The sequence below is a fragment of the Dendropsophus ebraccatus genome, chromosome 2 (assembly GCF_027789765.1).
Source record: "Dendropsophus ebraccatus isolate aDenEbr1 chromosome 2, aDenEbr1.pat, whole genome shotgun sequence".
Lineage (NCBI taxonomy): Eukaryota > Metazoa > Chordata > Amphibia > Anura > Hylidae > Dendropsophus > Dendropsophus ebraccatus.
In genome coordinates this window covers 102,656,691-102,678,011 of record NC_091455.1, presented here as the reverse complement: position 1 = coordinate 102,678,011, position 21,321 = coordinate 102,656,691, and the positions used below count along the sequence as shown (strand labels likewise).

At 39.4% G+C, this 21,321-nt stretch overlaps 1 protein-coding gene across 4 annotated transcripts in view; it reads left to right on the top strand.

The window, feature by feature from the left end:
• MYLK4 (myosin light chain kinase family member 4) overlaps window positions 1-14,984 on the top strand; it is a 145,229-nt gene extending 130,245 nt beyond the window's left edge. For 3 of the 4 annotated variants that reach the window (XM_069958096.1, XM_069958097.1, XM_069958098.1), the window contains 5 exons: window positions 1,845-1,973; window positions 3,193-3,345; window positions 3,497-3,587; window positions 8,886-8,958; window positions 11,624-14,983. In XM_069958096.1, coding sequence (XP_069814197.1) covers window positions 1,845-1,973; window positions 3,193-3,345; window positions 3,497-3,587; window positions 8,886-8,933 — 421 coding nt within the window. In that variant the 3' untranslated portion in view covers window positions 8,934-8,958; window positions 11,624-14,983. Of the gene's footprint in view, window positions 1-1,844; window positions 1,974-3,192; window positions 3,346-3,496; window positions 3,588-8,885; window positions 8,959-11,623 lie in introns of all 4 variants that reach the window. The other variant, XM_069958095.1, reaches the window with a different exon arrangement.
• Window positions 14,985-21,321: the final 6,337 nt, after the last annotated feature.

Genomic DNA, 21,321 nt, shown 5'->3' with positions numbered 1-21,321 from the left:
AGGTCTAGAAACTGCACGGCTGAAGTAAACTAAAGGGTTATTGTTTGTGTATGAACCAGATTCTTTTGTCCAGTAGGATTTCTCCTTTCTTCTCCCCTATTCTCTCTTTTCTATCCCGTTTCCCTATTGCACTCTTTCCACCCAACCACAACACAGCACACTCGCTGGTTAGGAAGTTAGTCCCTTGGGTGAAGGGGAGTCTTAGCTGAGCTTTGGAGGAGAACGGACGCAGCTCAGATAGCTCAATGGTTCTACCTGGGCCCTGGCCCTCCGCCAGGTCCCCTCTACAAGTCTTTTCTTAGTCAGTGCCCCGCATGGGTAGGATGCAGAACAGACAGCTCACACAACCCTTTTTCTTGAAGCACCAAATACGCTGTATGATGCGCTGCTAAGCCCTTCAGGAGAGGAGTAGCCTACAGATAACCTCAACCCACTCCGAGGAAAAGGAGTCAGTACAGTGCAGGACAATCTCCGCAGAAAAGCCAAAGAGCTAGGAATTGATCCGGGTGGAGCAAAGTTACTAGAAAGTCGATGGACTCCATCTCGCAGCGCAGGTGTACTTAGGAACTCTAACTATTCCGCTCATCCCAGGTAACAGGGTCTGGGCCTGTGTCACCCATCAGTACGGTTCAGCCAAAGCTAGTGGGCAGAAGGCGGTGGGAAGACTAAAGGAAAGGTCAAAACGCAGGCACAGGTTGTTTCTTCTTCTTCTACGAGTGTTTTTCTAAGCACTCCAACCTCCCAGCAGAACACATTACTAATTGGGTTGAGACTCTCACGGCACTCTCCTCTATACTGCCTTAGTACAACTTTATCAACTCTACTATATTCTACTCTGCACTTATCCCACAGATCTGGTGGTTCCTTGTATGTTTATTTATTGGAACTGTATCAAGTGTACCTTAAGATTTGTTGTATTACCTGCTACACATTTACAAAGAGTAAAGCAAGTCATTGTTATTACTGGGTCTGTGATTACTGGCTACCACCTGCACAGCACTACACCGTAACCTTGGGACATTTCCCCTTTCTGTGGGTGGCGGCTCCTAACACTATTCAGGAGGGTTACTACACCACTCTGGCCATCCATGACATAATTACAAGGGACCCTGCAGCAACCCGACAGGACACCGACCACAGGGGAGAAGGGTACAACTGGCCTTACATCTTAAAAGCAGGCGCGCCATCACACCTGTGTGCCAACCAGGCACTGGCGTCGCATGAAAAAACTCTAAGGTCCGGCTGTATCTTGGCCATCCACCACAGTAGTGTCGTCACACTTCACCTAGCAAGTGACCGGCCATCCCACTGCTATAACATCATCCGGGGGCTCACCACATTAGGATTATACAGCAGGCTCTCAACGTGAAACAGACTGAAAATGCTAAACTATCACTCTACCCCCAGTAGAGTTTTAATATGAATATTATTTTACTGAAAGAAAACCTATTGATTACAACCTACCATTTTTTTCACACATACAATTTATTTGCAGATTTACTTTCCTCTATGAAGCTGTAATTATTTAGCCACATATCAAAAACATTTAGATTGGAGGACATAGGCTGTCATATTGCTTACAGGATCTGCTTAGATGTGATTTATGTGGACTAGCCCCCTCAGCAGTTCTCCTGTAATGTTGCCTGCCAGTTTATTCCATGCCTGTTATTAGTCACTGACTGTATGAGCCCTGTTTATGTTATGTGTCAGACCTTCTTCTTCCTGCAGAGTAGGTTTTGTGGAATGGAATTATTATGTAGCCAAACCTGATACTCTGTTAGGAGAGTTTATGCTATGTCATTCCTCTGAATTTATGTTTTATCTTTCTTTTGTTCATGGTCTAGGTATAAGCCAAGGGAAAAATTGAAAGTGCATTTTGGTACTCCGGAGTTCCTTGCCCCTGAAGTTGTGAACTACGACTTTGTCTCTTTTCCCACAGACATGTGGAGTGTAGGAGTCATTGCCTACATGCTGTGAGTTGGCTAAAAACTTCAGTCTGTTTTGTGTGAAATATGCTTTATCTCTTTTTTTTTTCTTTCATTTACATTTGGTTTCTAGCCTATGCAGGCTCTTTTGCTGAACTAGAATTTGTACCGGTCTGTGAGGAAAAACATGGGTGGTGCATTTGGAACAGCGAGGGCAGCTAAAGATAAATATTGTTATCTTTTTATATACCAGACTAAAGTGAGCCAACAGCAAATTTCATTATCATCCATTAAATGGAAAGACTGCAATCACATTGCATGCAGCGTATTTGGAATGAGAAGAATATGAGACCTGTGGTGTTCAGACAAGTTTAGGCTATTAAATTTAAATTGGCTAATGATAAACATATTGAAGGATATGTTCTCAATAGAAAGATGACCTCATGTATTTAATTGACATAGGACATCATTTTACCAAGAAATTGAACAATAATGCATTTTGTTGTTTCTTTCCCACCGTTAAAGAATACTTTCACTGGTCTTTCCCATAAAATAATGTTGGAAACATAATAAAGGGTAGCTATACGTGTAAGAAATGTCTGACATGTCATAGTGACAGTTCAAAAGTTGGGATCAGTGTGAGCACCATGCCCATTGGTATCCACTAGACACTGCCTAACTACCTTGTTGTGTACTGATTTATCTAGCATCCAGACCTTCACCAATATAAACTTCTGATATCATATTTTATAATATAAATTAAATAATTAAAAGTAACCATTTCTCAGTTTTGTACCACTTTTAGAGTATAAATATAAAAATTTACATATTTTAATAACAACATCCACAACTGGGCAGACTTAAAGGAAAAGTCTGTGGAAAATAAAAACTGCAGTGCAGATAGGGGGCATAATAATGAAAGAAAAGAATGAATACTGTTCCCGTGCCCCTGCAGCAACACATCCCAGATCCACTGCCAGGACTTTTTGCTACATTGTCAACCAAGGTGACCAGGAAAGAATAATATGAATTAATGTAAATCAAATAAATATAAATCAATTAATTTAGCTATTCATGCATACTTTATGGCTTCTACATATTATATCTCTTATTTTGTCAGCGTTTGAAAACAAAAATTACAGACTATTGTATTCAAAAAGACCCATCTAATTCAAACCACACATATGTTTTGCACCACTACATGGTATTTAATTGTTACAATTTGATTGATGTTATTATATCACTTTTTTTTATGTTTTACCATTAGGTTGAGTGGACTCTCGCCATTTTTAGGGGAAAATGACAATGAAACGCTAAATAACATCATAGTAGCTCAGTTTGACTTTGAATGTGAAGAATTCCAGAATATCTCAGAATTTGCTAAAGATTTCATCACTAAATTGCTGATAAAGGAAAAATGGTAAGAAAGGCCTAATAAACTGTATTTACAGAAAGTATTGTGAAAGTCATGTGTTTTTCACTATATTGACATAACCAATATATATATTAGTAAGTAATGTTTATGTATCAGATGTCTTCATCAATATTATTATTATATATCTTCTTCCTAGCTGGAGAATGAGTGCAAGTGAAGCTCTAAAACATCCATGGTTGACGGACTCCAAACAACACTATATAATCAACCAACTTGTTGCTTCAAAGGTATGTCTTATTTTTCACCTTTAGAGTACATTCAGACCGTGTTTACACTGGATTTCACACTGCAAATTTCACAGTGAAATCGACTGCAATGCTGATTACTAATAAAGTCTATAGCGCTGTATTCTCGTAGCAGAATTTCATTATGCTGCAAGAATATAGTACCATAGTAGTGTAAAACATAACTATTTAGCTGCCATAACATTAAAAATAATAGATAGACCACACTTATCTGTCTGCACTCCCCCATCACCCTCCTGCTTGCCTCTCTGGGTTCCCTGCTTAGTGATGGCCCGGTCAGTAAATCACTGGCGAAACAGCTTCGGCTGATTGGCTGAGCAGGCTGTCACTGATCAGGGAACCCGTAGAAGTAAGCAGGAGGGTGCTGGGGGAGCTTAGAGAGGTTAGCCTGATTTATTTATCATTTGTAATATCACAGGCACCTCTCACCAGGAATGTATTAGGCAGCAGAATCAATCAGTTATGAGTTCCTTAGTCATAATTTAACTTTTGATATTTGACCCATTGAGTAAAAGACATCCGGACTCCAGGGTTTTTGTGGGATGTTCACAGTTTTTTTTTCCAAATCAAAGTTTATTAAGTTTTTACAGTATCCACGGTATACAAAGGTATAACATATAAGCATATATAAAGGTAACACATAGGGACATGCAACAAAGAGCATGGTGGTGCGCATAGTGTGGTTAGCTGTCCCTCCGTCAGCATATATAGCAAAGGAGTAAGTTAACCTGTGGATACTGGGTATATGGGGAGGGGGAGGGGAGGATTGGGTAATAGGGAAGGATAGGGAGGCAGGAAGGGGGATGGGAAAGGGCTTGACAGGTGTGTCTTGTATGGTTTTAGTAAGGCTCGCCCATAGGGAAGATGGGAGGGGAGGTATTCACAGTTTTAAGAGGTTAGTACCTACCAAAAATGACCCAAGAAGGGACAAAAGATGAACCAATGAACTGCTCATGGAGAGCAAAAACTCACTGATGTGCATGGGGGGCAAATACAAGTCATCTGCTCCAATCCAACCAAAGAGTTAGGCTACATTCACATGTTCAGTAGTTTTTCAGGACCATATATGATGTCTGCAATCTTTTTAAAAATGAATCTGTAATAAATCCGTAATCTGTATTTTTGTGAATCAGTAAAAAAAAAAGGGGAAGGTGGTAGTTCATTGAAGTAAAAATGGTTTAAAATGATTATTTATCTGTATCTTTTATGGTTTAGTGGACGTTATGGACGTATCCTCTGTAAAAATTATGGATACGCAGAAATTATGGACGTTCCCATAGACTTCTATGGGACAATCTGTGACGCAATTACAGTCTGTAGTAGAGCTTGTCAGTAATTTTTGCAGCAGCAATTTTTGTAAATTACAAGCCCATAAAACTACAGACAATGTGAACAGCCCAATTGAAATCAGTGAGGCTTAAATATGTCTATAATTGCTGATCTGTAGTTATGGACAAAACTACGGAATGTATGAATGTAGCCCAAGGCTACATTCACACGTTCAGCAATTTTTCAGGACCGATGAAAAAGAAGATGAATGGTTTAAAATGATTACTCATCTGTATTTCCTATGGATTTGCATATATTATGGACGTTTCTTCTTAAAAATTACAGATCAGCAAAAATTACAGACTCTCCCATTGACTTCTGTGGGACAAATTATGCCGCTATTACTGTCTGTAGTAGGGCTTGTGACTAATTTTTGCGGCAGTAATAACTATGGACAGTGTGAACAGCCTAACTAAAATGGGCCCTAAATTTGTCTATAATTGGAGATCCGCAATAATGGACAAACTAACAGAGCATGTGAATGTAGCCTTAGTAAACAAATTGCTGAAAAATGTAATGCTGGCTATGATAGAAAGGTGTCAGTACTCATAATGATCCTGTTTACCACCTGAAATGCCTATAGTGGACCCTGGAGTAATAGAAGAAATTGGTCTGGCTAATCAGCTGTTTGAAGGGCCTACAACATTTGTGCAATTTAAGACTCTTCTTGTTCACATTGGCTCACACTTGCAATTGTTGTACTATTGCTGAATCACTTGAATGGAACAAAGCTGCAGTACCTTGTGCCGCTGCAGTTAGTACGGCAATTGCAAGGATTAGCTAAAAAGTCCTAGCTCCTTCAAACAGCTGATCATCAGGGTTCCAGAAGTTGGACCCCCCAGCACTAAATTTTAAAGGCTAATCCCATCAGGATGGGCTATCAGTTTTTATGGGCTGAATAAATAATGATTTTTTTTTTCTTAATAACAGGTAAAACTAATGAAACAAACATTTAGAAACAGCTGAATATGTGACATTATAAGTTACTGTACAGTATAGCAATTGGCATGTGGAGTATAATGTTTAGTAAGTTCATAAACCTGAAAACACAGCAGCAGTTTGTAAATACAGGATGGAACTGCAGATCCCCATAATGCAGTAGTGTAGTACAACAGGCTAAAATAGAGAAGCAGGGCTGCTGTCAGAGGTCTGTGTGGTCACATGACAGCCATGGGGAAGGGGGTGGTGTTCAGCATGGACCAATAAGGAAGTGAGAATCACAGAGCCATGCAGGAGGACAGTGACAGATACTTTTCTATATAGCAGTGTGTATAGCTGAGTATAAGCGCAGGCACATTATAGCGACAGTGTGTATATCGGAGTGTAAGTGCAGGCACATTATAGCAGGAATGGAGAGGATGGGAAACACAAGGGATGACAAAGACTGTAAGAAGGAATGAGCAGGGTATAGGCTGAGCACAGTATAGCAGCGCTCTCTGTACAAGGAGAGAGGGGTTACAGCTATGGCAAGATTACCTCCACAGTCCTGTCCCCTGATGCAAGCCCCAGCCTGAGGGAGACTTCCTGGGTCAGAGTACTTTGCTGTAGACCATGCTATGCAGACCATTCGCCTCCCTGACTGCCCCTCCCACCCAGTACAGGGAGCTCTTAAACCAAAGCAATGCTCTTGAACCAAAGCAATGCTTTTAAACCAAGTTACAATTTTAAAAAACAGTGAGCTCTTCTTACAAAACATTCACAGTTGAAGTTACTCTTAAACCAAGGTACAACTGTAATTAAAAGTCAGTAGGAGCCTCTGGATAAATTGCTGTAGCTTCTGCTACTGGTATTTAATTTCTTGCAACTGTTTCACTGGATAGACGTTAAAAAAATTGTTTTCAGATTTTAATGCAAATAAAAAATTTCTCATCATTTTCTACGGGTATAACTATATTAACCCTTGATGTAATGCTGTAAGACAGAGGGTTACCAACACATCCAATTTCAGTGTGTTTAGAATACCGTCAGGAATGTGCACTGAGCCTGGTGTGAACTGGGCCTTTTTTTACCTTTTGTCTGACACACCCGCTTTACTTTCAGCCTCCTGGTAATGCAGGAGTTACACTGTTCACTGCTAGCCTTGATCGCTGCAGCTGAGCAGTAGTTTTTGACTGACAGATGCCTCTGCCTGTCCGGAACCTTGAGGATCACAGCGCCAGTCCAATAGGGATCTGGACTGGGCTCTTGATCATCATAAATAGTCAGCAGAGCCAATTAGTCCTTGCTGGCTAAGGCTGGGTTCACACTATGTATATTTGAGGCTGTATTTGGTCCTCATGTCAGGTCCTCATAGCAACCAAAACCAGGAGTGGATTGAAAACACAGAAAGGATCTGTTCACACAATGTTGAAATTGAGTGGATGGCCGCCATATAACAGTAAATAACGGCCATTATTTCAATACCACAGCCGTTGTTTTAAAATAACAGCAAATATTTGCCATTAAATGATGGCCATCCACTCAATTACAACATTATGTGAACAGAGCCTTTCTGTGTTTTCAATCCACTCCTGGTTTTGGTTGCTATACAGCCTCACAAATACAGCCTCAAATATACATAGTGTGAACCCAGCCTAATAGTGTATACTAGTCCCAGCTCCCCTTGTCCCTTTCCCAGCATTCCCTGCCCTAGCCTCCCTTGCTGTTGTTCTGCCTGTTACCTGACCTGCCTGACCGCCGACTATCTCTTTATGATTTTGTACCTCGCAGCCCGTTGTTGCTGACTTGGCTTGTTTACTTCTCTTTATTGTGTTTGTTTGTCTGCATTTGTGTTGCACATATACAGAGTAGGGACTGACTGTGGTTGTCCGCGGCTATTTAGGATCGTCTGTGGCAAGTGGCAGGGACATTGGGTTTGTCTAGCTTCAGGGCCCACTGTCTTGTACTGTCTCCTGCCTCTCAGTTTTCTGACAACCTTGCTTTCTTATGGTATGTCTGAAGTCCTATTTTCTTTTATTTATATATATATATATATATATATATATATATATATATATATATATATATACAGTGGTACCTTGGTTTAAAAGTAACTTGGTTTAAAAGCGTTTTGGAAGAAGAGCTCACAGTTTTTCAAAATTGTAACTTGGAATAAAAGAATTGCTTTGGTTTAAGAGCTCCCTGTACTGGGTGGGAGGGGGAGTGGAGGACGGGCATGGTCTGCATAGGGGGTGGGGTCTACAGCCCTGTACTCTGAGCCCTGGAGGTCTTCCTCACCTTTCAAATCATGGTAGATCCAGTTCAAACTGGGGCTTACATCAGGGGACAGGACTGTGGGGGTAATCTCTTCATAGCTGTAACGCCTCTCTCCATGGACAGAGAATGCTGCATTTATATGCCCACATATGTCTTGCTCATTCCTTTCTGCTCCCTGCAGTTTCTATCAGCCCTGATTGATCCATCCTAAACACACACCCCTTCTCCATTGCTGTCATGTGACCACACAGACCTTTGACAGCAGCCCTGCTTCTCTATATTAGCCTGTTGTGCTATGCTACTGCATTATGGGGATGCGTTTTCAGGTTTATGAGCTTACTATATATTAAACTCCACATGCCGATTGCTATATTGTACAGTAACTTATAATCACATATTCAGCTGTTTCTAAATGTTTGTTTTATTTGTTCACAATTTTATTCAGAATATAAAATCATTTTTTTTGGGGTGTGGAACCAATTGTCTGCATTTCAATTATTTCTTATGGGAAATTTGCATTGGTTTAGGAGTGGATTTGGATTACAAGCACGGTCCCAGAACGAATTATGCGTGTAATCCAAGGCACTACTATATATATATATATATATATATATATATATATATATATATGTATATATATATATATATATATATATCTATACATATATATATATATATATATATATATATATATATATATATATATATACTTCCCCACAAATATGCTATAAAACTAATTGATTCATTTCATTACAGAAAAATACAAAAGCCTGTACTGTGTCTGAGGCAACTGTGGACCAGTGACATATTCCATACTAATAATAAGCAGGTTTGTTGAAATTCGGTGGCGGAGATAAAATGCATGCACTAGACAGACTGTATGTTTTACATTATTCCTTTAATAAGGACCTTTTTGGGCAGTGTCACAGCACATACAGTGTCTTGACAAAGTATTAATACTTTTCCACATTTGTTCATGATACACTCACAAAATAAATGTAGAATAAGTTTTATTCTAGATGATAGACCAATACAAAGTAGTAATTAGGGTATGTGCACACTACGGAATTGGGGCGGAAATATCAAGCGTAGTCCACCTGGCGGTCTCCTGCTGCTGTGCTGACTCCTGGTTCTGACCCTTGAAACCACCGTGCCACCTAACCCTTCAACCCATAAACAGTGCCTGCTCCAGCTCCCTCCCACTGCACCCCTTGACAATCCCCCAATGTGTGCATCAGCTCTGCTACATCATATGATCATTTGCTAATCAGTTCTGCTACATCATATGATCATGTGCTAATCAGCTGTGCTACATCGTCAGCTAGTATGGAATACATACCGGAGTGATGTGAAGCAAAATCATTGTTCCTGTGTTTACTGTGCAATGTATTAATGACAGCAGTGAGCAGGAAAGAAAGCTGTCAGGACGGGGCAGGTAGGGACACGGCACGACAGTGAGCCCTTAAACTGAACCCACCAACTGTTCCTACCTACTTGCCTTACACGGCCCTAGGCAGTTGTGGACAACCTCGATGACGTGTCCCACACTGGGTACGTGCACACAGAACGAGACAGACAAACACAATATTGGATAGTAAATTAGCAAGGGTCAAAATCAGACAGGCAGCACAGTACAAAAACAAGTCAGATAGTCTAAAGTCAAAGCCAGAGGTCAGGTAACAAAAAAACAAGCAAGCAAAGGGAGTTAGGACGGGAAACGCAGGAATAGACAGGGGGGAGCTGGGACCAGGGTATTAACCTAATAGCCAGCTCTGAGAGACTCCTTCAGTTTAGTTTTATGCTGACCAAGCTCCGTCCGGATCCTCATTGGACCGGCGCTCTGATCTCCCAGGCTCCAGACAGGCAGAGGAACAAGTCGGTCAAGAAGCCCGCTCAGCTGCAGTAATCAGGTCTTTACAGAGCTCTGGTTAACTCCTGCATTGCCGGATGCAGAGAAGCAATCGGGTGTGTCACAGAAATGCAAAAACCAGGCCCACTTCACACCAGGTTACTGCACGATACTGACAAAAGCTAAGGATCAGGTACAAACAGACCAATCAAGGAGAAACACTGCATGATGGGAAATGTAGTTTTCCAGCTGACGCCATTTTGGATATAGACCTGCTTTAAGAAAAAATTGTAACTCAGGAATAGCAGCAGCTAGAAAGACAGGAGGGGGCTCAAAATACTCAGGGGGATTTTTTTCAGCTCTTAGGTGGATAACCCCTTTAACCTTCCAACATAACAATGACCCTATGCGCATGTCCAAGACAACACAGGGACAACTCTGTGAATGTCTTTGAGTGGCCCAGTCAGAGCCCTGGCTTTAATCCAATCAAACATCTCTGGGGACAACAAAAAATAATTGTGCACGAAATGGTCCCTATCCACCCAGAGCTTAGTGTCACTGTCATTTTAACTTTCAAAATCTAAATCAACAGTAGATGTGATATCAAGCAAGTTTGCAATTTACATTCATTATTATTTTTATTTTAGTTATTATGGAAAACATGGCACTTCCTGCTTTCTGACTGTTCTCAAAAAACAGGAAACAGGAGAAAACAGGAAGTCCTGTTTATCCCAGGTCACCTGAGCGCTCACAGAGAAGGCAGTCATGTGATTGATGGACACATTGAGACGTGACTTTCTGTACTGGCTGGAATTGCTGTGTTTAGTCTGTTTTTTTTAACCAACACATTTTAGGAAATCTGCCTTCTGGAGATTGGACCTGGATTTCTGGTAAGTATAGCTTTGTTTTACAGCGTGATAACAACAAAAAATAATGAATGTATATGGCAAACTTGTTTTGTATCACATCTACTGATGATTTAGATTTTGAAAGTTATAATGACAGTGACACTTTAAGAACTTCTGCAGAGGGTCATGGCAATAAACCCCCAAATCTAGGCTTGCAAACCTTGTGGCATCATACCCAAGAAGACGAAGATGTAATCGCTGTCAAAGTAGCTTCAACTACGTTCTAAGTAAAGGGTCTGAATACTTATGTTAACACAATATTGTAGTTTTTCCTTTTCAATAAACCAGCAAAGATTTCTAATATATGATTGCAGAGTGATGGGAAAAATTTGATTGTTTTATATTAGCACAAGGTGGCAACATAATAAAATAACGTAAAAAAAAAAAAAAAAAGACTGAAAACTTTCCAGATGCATTGTGTGTGTATAAATATACCTATGTATTAATGTAAATTTACCTGCTTAGATGTACAATGACATTCTATTAGATGCTATTTACGGCAACACACTTATGCTGTCATCTTATCATCATGTTCTGTTGCTAAAAGAATGACTAAAAGAAGATTTGGCAGAAAAGCTTCAGCAAAATGAAAGTTTAACCTGAAATCCTGGCTAGCTTTTCTTACAAGTAATAGAGGTCTGGAGAGTAGTATAGCCTAAAGTAATAAAAATAATGAATTAGGAGAAAAATAACAAAGTGAACTGTTGAACCAACAAGTATTGTATTTTGTTATTCAGGAACACTGCTGTGTGGCGTCTGCTGTGAGACATTTGAGCAGTTCTGGTGTTGTGACCTTCCATGTGATGACTTGGGCATTAACCAGCTGGAACATTGCCATTTCAACTAAGGGCAGGTCTTGGCATGACCCGGGCTAACTTCACCACTTATTCTTTATATGCTAAAACTGCCTTGTTCAAAAATCTCTGAGTCTTACCAACTATTTCCAAAGATTTAAGATGCTCCGATGTCCTTTCATGTTGCTGTTACACAGCTGTATGCTTAGAATGTAATTTAAATGCCTTGGTTTGGCTAGGTTCACACTGCGTTTTCAGCATCCGTTTAACGGATCCGTTTTTTTTAACGTCCAGAAAAATAGGGTCAGCAATGTTTTTTGGTCCGTTTTGGTACGCCAAAAAAAACGGATCCTTTTTTTATAATGGAAGTCAATGGAAAAACGGATGCACACAAATGAATCCGTTTTTTGCAATCCGTTTTTCATGCGTTTTTTGCAAAAAACGGATGCGTTAAACGGATGCTGAAAACGCAGTGTGAACCTAGCCTTACTGGTTGTTACATAGTTTAAACATTTCATAACATTCACAACTGTACTACATGCCCAAATCTTTGCTCCCTCCTACTACTCTACTGATTTACATATATTTGTACTAAATAAGTGTATTTGCATTGGATACCATGCTTATGCATCCTTTTAGCCTGGAACGCTATCAGTTTTTCCTTGTCCGGGTGGTCTGTTTCAATAGGATAAGTAGTTTGCGATCTAATAGCAGGATGAATCACAGCCATAAGCAACAAGTGGTATGTAGTGCAGATTCCTTGCAGTCATTGCGTTGGAGGAACTATGTTTCTCTGCACTTGATGACATTTTTGACTGGACCAACCTGATATTTGTAATGTAAAACATTGGCTTTGTGAGACTTAAGATATTATGCTGCTGTCTGAAACAATGTTGCCTTTATATATAAATATCATATTGCTTTAGATCATAATGTTTCTAGTTGGTCCATCAAAAAATGTCACAAAATGAGCTCAATATGTGGCTACAGGGTGCAGAAAGGTACAAATGGATGCATTCATGCCAAAAGCAAAGTACCATACATAATTAACTGACTTGACTTTTACAAGGTCACTGATAATCTTAGCTGTATGTTGGGTTTGGTAATGTGGAGAGTGGCCCACATTTCCCAATCTGAAATCATATACATTTCTCAAAGAAATAGCAACCAATCACAGCTCAGCTTTCATTTACTAGAATGGCCTGTGATATTTATTTATTTTTAACCTGAGGAGTGCTTAAAGGCCAAAGGGTCATTTTCAGCCAAATGTCCTAGATGTTGCTCCATGTAAAATGTTAAAAGGCTCAATGGTCATGTGACTAAAGATCAAATAATTGTTTGTCATTTGATGGGCCTAAAAATCATTGTTTGTTGGCAGCATGCTTCCCTGTGTAAGCAGAGGGTTTGCTGGCAACAATAAAGGAAGTAAACAGCCATGCCAATGATCAAGTGATTGTTTGTGTGGCCTTCAGAAATTGGGCCACGTAAAGCCCCCATTACACAGGGCGATGCAGATGAGCAAACGAGCACTGTCAGCACTAGCTTGCTCCTCGCTCTCCACTCGCTACCAACGCTATCACACGCATCAGCAGCTAGCGGGTGAGTGCAAGAAGGGCCACGAGGAGCTGCTCGGGGGATAGCCGATAGAGCATAGCGGCGGTCTGCTGCCACTGCTTCTATTCCATGGAGCGACAGCAGCATATCACTGCTATATTAGTCAGTTGTCTTTCAACATGTTGAAAGACAAACTCCTGCAATGATCAGCCGTCATTCATGTTAGCTGATCGTTCTCTTCTATTAAACAGGACGATTATCGGCCGCAACGGCCGATATGGGCCTAATACGGTTGATAATTGTTTTGTGTGATAGAGCCTTAAGTGTCAGGCAGTTGTATGATGTAAAAGAATCTTTAGGTCTCATATTTGAGGAACTTCCATGATTATAATACTTATGGTAATGACACATGGCTATTATATTCATATTTTGAAGCCAAACAAATGTTTTTCTAAATATCTCCATTTCCCATTCTTTATAATGTTTGTACTTCTAACCTCAACTGAACAATTTCCAGTTCATTATAAACAGTAATGGAAATTAAAATGCTGGCAGGTAACCTGAACCAAATATACTTGTGTATTGCTGGCCTGAATTGTAGGGAATAATGGACTGGGCTTTTCTGCTTCAATATAAGTCCAAAGCTGTTTACTTATGGAATGGCTCCAAAGCTTTCAAAGAGGAAAATGTGCATTTCATATATATCTCAGAAGATGCTACTTTGGGATTCTCAGGATTAGGACCACCACTGAAGAAGGCACTACATCAGCCTTCAGTTTCACACCATTTTGGCTTATAGTGCAAAGACCTAAAGTGTAACTGTTATTTTTGCAGAAATCAATAGTACAAATTATAAGAAACAGGTAATAGGTTTTATTAGACAAAAACCCTATTTCTGTACTCAAAAAGCTGGTTTGCAGCCTCCCCTCACTTCTCATCTGTTCATTATCAAGCAACATCATCTACATTGCAGAGAATCAAAGTGAAGATGGCTTTCTGAGTCCATTATAACTTATGGAAGAGGGGATGAGTGAGCAGGAGGAGGAGACAGGCAGCCCTGCAGTTTGAAGACTGTCTGGGCACATAAAATGCTGCACTCAATTTGTGAGATAAGATTACAAGGTGTTGTGCTTTGCAGTTCTGCCTTTTCTCCTCTCCCTGATCACTCATCCTCCTGGGGGAGGGGGAGACGCTGCAAAACAGCTTTTTGAGTACGGAAGTAAACTCTTTTCCTTAATAAAACTTATTGCAGAGTTTCTTACACCCCTTCCCGTCAGTAACATGTATATATATATGTTCCTACTGCACATGCCCCGTGCAGTAGGAATGTATATACACATTCCTGTACTGACAGGGTTACTGATGTGAGCGGGAGCGCTGCAGTGAGAGCGATCCCACGCACATCAGTGTCCGGAGCTGGAGGTGATGAGAGGCAGCTGCGATCCCGCAGCTGCGTCTCATTAACCCCTTAAATGCCGTGATCTACAGCGATAACAGCGTTTAAGGTACTCAGTGACAGATCAAGCATCTGTCACTGAGTGATCAGGACCTGGATCGGGTCCCGAGCGCATATGCCGACAGGCGGCAGTAAGCTCCCTACCTCCGTCCTGTCGGTTTGGCGATCCATGTATAGAGTCTGCTCTCAGGCTGATAACACTGATTTATGCTATGCTATGGCATATATCACCGAAGAAAAACCAAATTGAGTAATGTAGCAATAATTTTATTTAGATAATATTAAAATACAAAATAGGCAAAAGAAAAAATGAATCAACACTATAAAAACAGGATGGCAATCCTGGAGAGATAATACATATTACATATTTGTATAACAGCAATTCATGATAAAGAACACTGGGACCGGGTATAAAGTGCTAAGTGCAAAACTGTCTCATGGGAAACCAGACCCTATATCTACTGTAAAGACCCTTCCCACCCCATATATGAACTGCCCATATTACCGGTAAATCACAGAATCAACTCCCTCTCCAGAACACCACCACCCCGACGCTCGTTTCGTGTCCTTCGTCCCCTGGTTGAAGGACATGAGACGCGCATCGGGGTCGTGGCGTCCTGGAGAGATGTGATGTCTCTCCAGGATTCACACCCTGTTTTTATAGTGTTCATTAATTTTTTGTATTTTCATATTTTGTATTTTTATATTATCTAAATAAAATTATTGCTACATTACTCAATTTAGTTTTTCTTTGGTGATATAGTCTAGCTTTATTGAGGTAGCATTACGGCTCAGGCCTGTATCTACTCATTTACACCAAATTAGTGGTTTATATGTAATAGTGGTGGCCAAATACCTGTGCTGTTTTTTGACTAATATGCTATGGCATAGCTTAGACCAGTACATGCAATCTAATGATTGCATATTTTACAGGGAATAAAAGTGTAAAAAAAAAAGTGTAATAAAAAAAGTTTTATAAAAGGACTAAAAGAGCCATTATAAACCCCCTCCTAAAAGAAGTTTAAAGACCTCATTGCCCAATATAAAAATATAAATAAATAAACAAACATATTACATATAGTAGCGTGAGGAATTGTCCGATCTGATGTCCAATCATTATTGTTCCCGCACGGTGAGCGGCTTAAATGGAAAAAAAAAAAACACCAGAATTGCTGATTTTAATAAGTTATATATCACAAAAAAAATTATAAAAAGCGATCAAAATCTTACTGTTACACCAATATGATATTAATAAAAACTAGAGATCATGGCGCAAAAAATGACAACCCAACCAGCCCTGTAGGTAGAAAAATAAAAGCGCTATGGCTCTTAGAAGGCGGAGAGGAACATTGCATTAATCTGACCCGGACTTTTGTGCATCAAAGGGCTCTGTCTTGAAGGGGTTAAATTGCTTGTACTGTTGATACTTATTGATTTCTGCAAAGTGACATTTATATGACATTTACACTATGTTCACCCTACTTATTTTTTCTGGTAAATAAAACATTGGCCATTCTTGTCATAAAATAATGAGCAGCATTAAAATCAATGCAAATAATTGACATTTCACACACTGTGTGGCTGTCATGTCAGCCGTATGATGCATGTACAGAGAGAGATTTGACAGATTTCTAAAGCCAAAACAAATCAATGCTTAATTGATTTCCAGGCACCCCCTTACGGCGGCCAGATTTCAGTGAATCCAGCCTATAATACAGTATCAGCCGTAATGAAATCCGCGTCCGTTCTTTTCTGCAGCAGCGGCATTGCATTTAATTCAGTGCAATGCCACCTGCTATGTTTCCACATCTTTATTCATCAAACAGCGTCTGGAAACAATAGCTGTTCACACAATGTAAAGTACGGCTGGGTTCACTGTAAAGTGGCCGTGCAAGGGGTGTGGCCTCCTGTTACTCCAGCTTTATTTCAATTTACACTACAGACTTAACATTAATTGTAGATTAAATCTACACCAGTTCAGAGCCAGCATGACCTGCTTTACCGTCTGACTGATAAAGTGCTATGCACCTATTAATATATAAGGGACGTGGAAACCAACAGCATTTAACATTAAATTTTAAAACAACAGACTTGATAAATCTCCCTCTAAGACTTTTGGGACTTCTCTTTGCATTTGATCCATTTTTTAAATTATTTTTTGGCCCTGGCAGTTTTTGGTGGTTTTGGGCCTACAGCGAAAGCAATAGTTAGAAAAAAAGATGTCAGCATGTAAGTATTAGCTTATAGGGGAAAAGTGCTTATAAGCAGCATTAAGGGAGGGAGTTGGGGCATACTTGAGCAGCAGTATGACCATTTTCTCTTTTTGGGGAAGCATCTTATGCGAATGTGAAACTTCCCTCAGTATAAAAAAAAAGGTATTTATATACAACCTGTTCAGCACCACGTCATAGATCCCCGTGGCACCTTCAATTTTAGAAAAAATGCCACATTTCCTAGGATCTGTGGCAGTTTCTCTATATGCAAACAGGGTTGCCTGGTGCACTGGAGGCGGACTCAGTACCCCCAGTGTACCCTTCTGAATAAAGTGTGGCTCTGCCTTAGCGCATCAACCTGGGCGACCCTGTTTGCATATGGAGAAACTGACACAGACCACGGGAACCAGGTGGGGGTTCGAAAAATGGATGGCGCCACCAGGATCAACGAAATGACACCAATCAGGTTGTATAAAGATATTTTTTTTTACTAAGGGAAGTGGTACATTTGCTTTAAACTCTCATCAGTTATCATCATAGCTGTGCTGTATTGAAGGAGGGCTGAAAAACAACCAGCACTGAATAATGACTATAGGATGTGTTCACCTTATTGTCACTGAACCTGGGCGCATATAAACTATGGAATACTATAAATTGACACTAATCTTCAATATGTTAGTTGAAATCATTCACTACTCGTGATAAGTGTCCCTAATGTCGGAATAAAACCGGCACAAGCATTATTGGGACTCTACAAAGATTTATAATTGTTTTCCACCAAGCCACACCCCTACTATAAACCTCTTACACATACACCTCATTGTGTATTCATGTAAAAATATATTTCATTATGAATGTCTTTCATATTTGTAGTTTGATGGATAATTACAAATGGTGAATAAAGGTTAACTTCATGTGGTCAGTTCTTCTGGAGCTCTGCATTGTGCTATTATTTCTCCCCAAAATGTATGACTAAATTGACAACTGGGTGTTACCACTCCCTTTGTCAGTAGTGTAATTCTACAAACCATGACACTGCCAGCACTGATTGGTTATCTCCAGTTTATTTATACATTGCCTGGATGATTAAAAGAACAATAGCACAACACAATTCTAAGGACAGACATAACAAAATGGTATTTTATAGGAGATACAAATATTTAATATAACAAACATTTCATAAAAGAAATATCTTCTTTAAAGCTCTGAATCAAAAAGCCTGCACTTTAAATCATGGTAGTTATTAGAGATGATTAAATCTTGAGCATGCGTGCAGCATTTGAGTACCAGTGGCTGGAGAAGTTGGATGCAGCCCTAAGGCTGTCTGGAAAACATGGATACAACCATAGGATAATTTCGCACTTGTTTTTTTTTTCTTTTTAAAGTACGGATGCTGATTGAAATAAAATCAGCATCCGTTCTTTTCTGCAGCTGTAGCAATGCATTGAATTCAATGCATTGTGGCCACTGTGTTCGTACATCGTTATTTTATCGGCCGTTCTTTAGAACGGGCATTAAAATAATGAACATGCCTAATAAACAATGCTTATAAACAATAGCTGTTAACACAATGTAAAGTACGGCCAGCAGCTGAATCATTGTGGTAAATAGCTAAACAATTAAATTGCGGGCACACCCAACGGTGTAATTGTAAAGAAATTGTAATGTTCCTACAGCAGATACAGCGGTATCGGCTGCAGGAACATGCCGAAAGCTGCGTGGTGTCTGGCAGTATAACACCATGCATACTGCCAGCATAGCACTATGCATACTGTGCAGCATAGCACTATGTATGAACATAGCCATAGGCTGTATCAAACTTCTGCAGCCACCGGTAATCAAATGCCACACACTTGGGTTTGGACAGATGCAAGAATGCTCGAGATTCACTTATCTCTAGTAAAAAAAATGTTACAAATTCATGTAAAAGAAAGTAGGGATAAAAGACTTCAAATGTTTCTGGGCCTTATTTAAAATTGTAATTGGTAAACACTGTATATAAAAAAGATCATACTGTAAATTTTTATGCATAATTGTAAATTGATGTTGATGCGGATTGCACATATTATTTCACTGTTGCAGTGCAGTAAATATTCCCTATATTTCCTCGCTTTTTATGTTTACACTATATTTGCTGTATTTATTTAATAGAGATTGTATTTAACACAATATTAGGGTTAGTAAGGTTTTTAGAAGATTTCACATTAGATTTTCTCAGCATTACCATTTATTGGATAGATTTACTCATATTGCATCAATTCTTCATTTATATCCATGTGTACTGTTAGAAAAGACTGTTGGTACATTAACAATTCTTTATTCTTTTTACATTAGCAATTACACAGTAATTTAAGTTATTTTTTCTTATTGAATAGCTTGCTGTTGGCATCCCCTTGACATTTCTATGTCTACCATAATTTTTTAAGAGGGTAGATTTGTCTAACATGCTGCTCTCTGCTGCCACCTCTGTCTGTCTCAGGAACTGCACAGAACAGGAGAGTTTTTCTATAGCCATTCACTCCTGCTCTGGACAGTTCCCAACACTGACAGAGGTGGCAGCAGAAAGCAGCCTGTCAAACTGGAAAGAAAACTCCACTTCCCTCCGGCCACACAGCAACTGAGAAGTAGTGGAAGGATGCAATTTTTTAAATAAAAGTAATTTACAAATTTGTATGATTTTCTGACACCAGCTGATTTGAAAACTTTTTTCCCCTTCTGGAGTTCCCCTTTAACTATCAACACAAAAAAACCTTACTTCAAAGCAATTGTACATTGTATTTATTTATTTGCTTACTACCTAGATTGTATCATGTTAGGTTTGTACATAACTATTGCTGCCACATGATGTATACTCTCTTGCTTGATAAAATGGAATTGTAGAATGTTTCACAACAATGTAATATATATTGTTCTTCCTACTTGTTTTGATGTCATGTTAAATAATTGTAGATGTAATAAAAATACATTTTATTAAAATATATTATGTTATAGTAAAACTTTTGTATTTGGTGATCTGTAACACAATCCACTGAGAGAAAACAACATGATTCACCTACTGCTTAAAGGAGTTGTCTCAAGAAGCCAAATCCCTTTCTATACCCCGAAAAAAGCATTTGAATTCATGGCTGGTCATTCTACAATTTCCCTATGACAAGGGAGAATAGGGAGAATGTCTGACTGCAATCAGCTGGATTTCTCCGTAGAAAGGAATTTTCCAGTAGGGTAACCCTTTAAACTAGTCATACCTTGGTGTACACTGAAATGTTATGCTGTCTTCTCCAGATCTGTTCTGGCACATTTACTAGTCTACCTGAAGAATCTCATGGAATTATAATACATTCCATTAAGCTGCTGTCAGGATTCTGGTATTTTTGACAACAGTCCATTCTTTTCTTGCCATGTAAAATATGGGATCCCCGACAGAAAGTGGGGAAAAATGTGAGTATAGCCTAACTTCACTGAACATGCAGACACAGTCCAAAGAGTTTCTGTGCTCATTTTTCATGTATCCTTAAATGAGGATGAACAATCTTTGGTTCATTTTTATTTTTCCAGGAAGAATTTCCAATCACCCATCAATTCATTGGACAGTAGTAGACATTGATGTTAATTAGTAATCCTGTCTGAAAGTGTTGTATATCCAATCTAAGATATGGGGGAGCTCACCATAATACTGCAAAACACGGGGTGCAGCTAAGTGTCCAAAAGAAACAACCTTATGAAAAATAAGCGAGAAAAAGCTGGACACTATAATACAGCGCACACCACTATATCCAAAAGTTGCAAAGTTTATTAGAACAAACAAAAAAAAAACACCACAAAAAGACAACAATAAAATCAATTAAAAAACCACAAAGGTATATGAAAAACTAGGCAGGAGGACAATATACTCTCCTACTTTACCAGGGAATCAAACATATTAGTATGTTCCACATGATCAAGTATAAAACTCATAAAGTGCATAAGAATAGAATGGCTGGCAAGATACAGAAAAAGATCTATAAATACAATGCAAAATACCATATAAAAAGTCCAAAGTGCTATAGTGCAGACGTGCAAATAACTCATATAATCATTGTAAACACCAATATGAACCTCTAACATAACAAAAAGTGCCCAACCTTATATGCCACATGGAGTAAATTACATGGGAGCAGATGCCCTGGTACAGACCCAACGCGTGTCGTCACACACAGTGACTTCGTCAGGGGTGGAGCCTAAAAGGAAGTGGTGTCCTTTTGTAGCTGAAATGAATTACATAACACATAATCATCAAGTTCTACAATTACCTGTGAGACCCTTAAGTGTGGAGAGAGCACCTGAAAGATGGCGTCGGCGCCGTCTGTCATATCCTACTGCGCATGCGCCAATCATCCCTATCATATACTCATATCAATAATGCGCATGCGCGACTGACG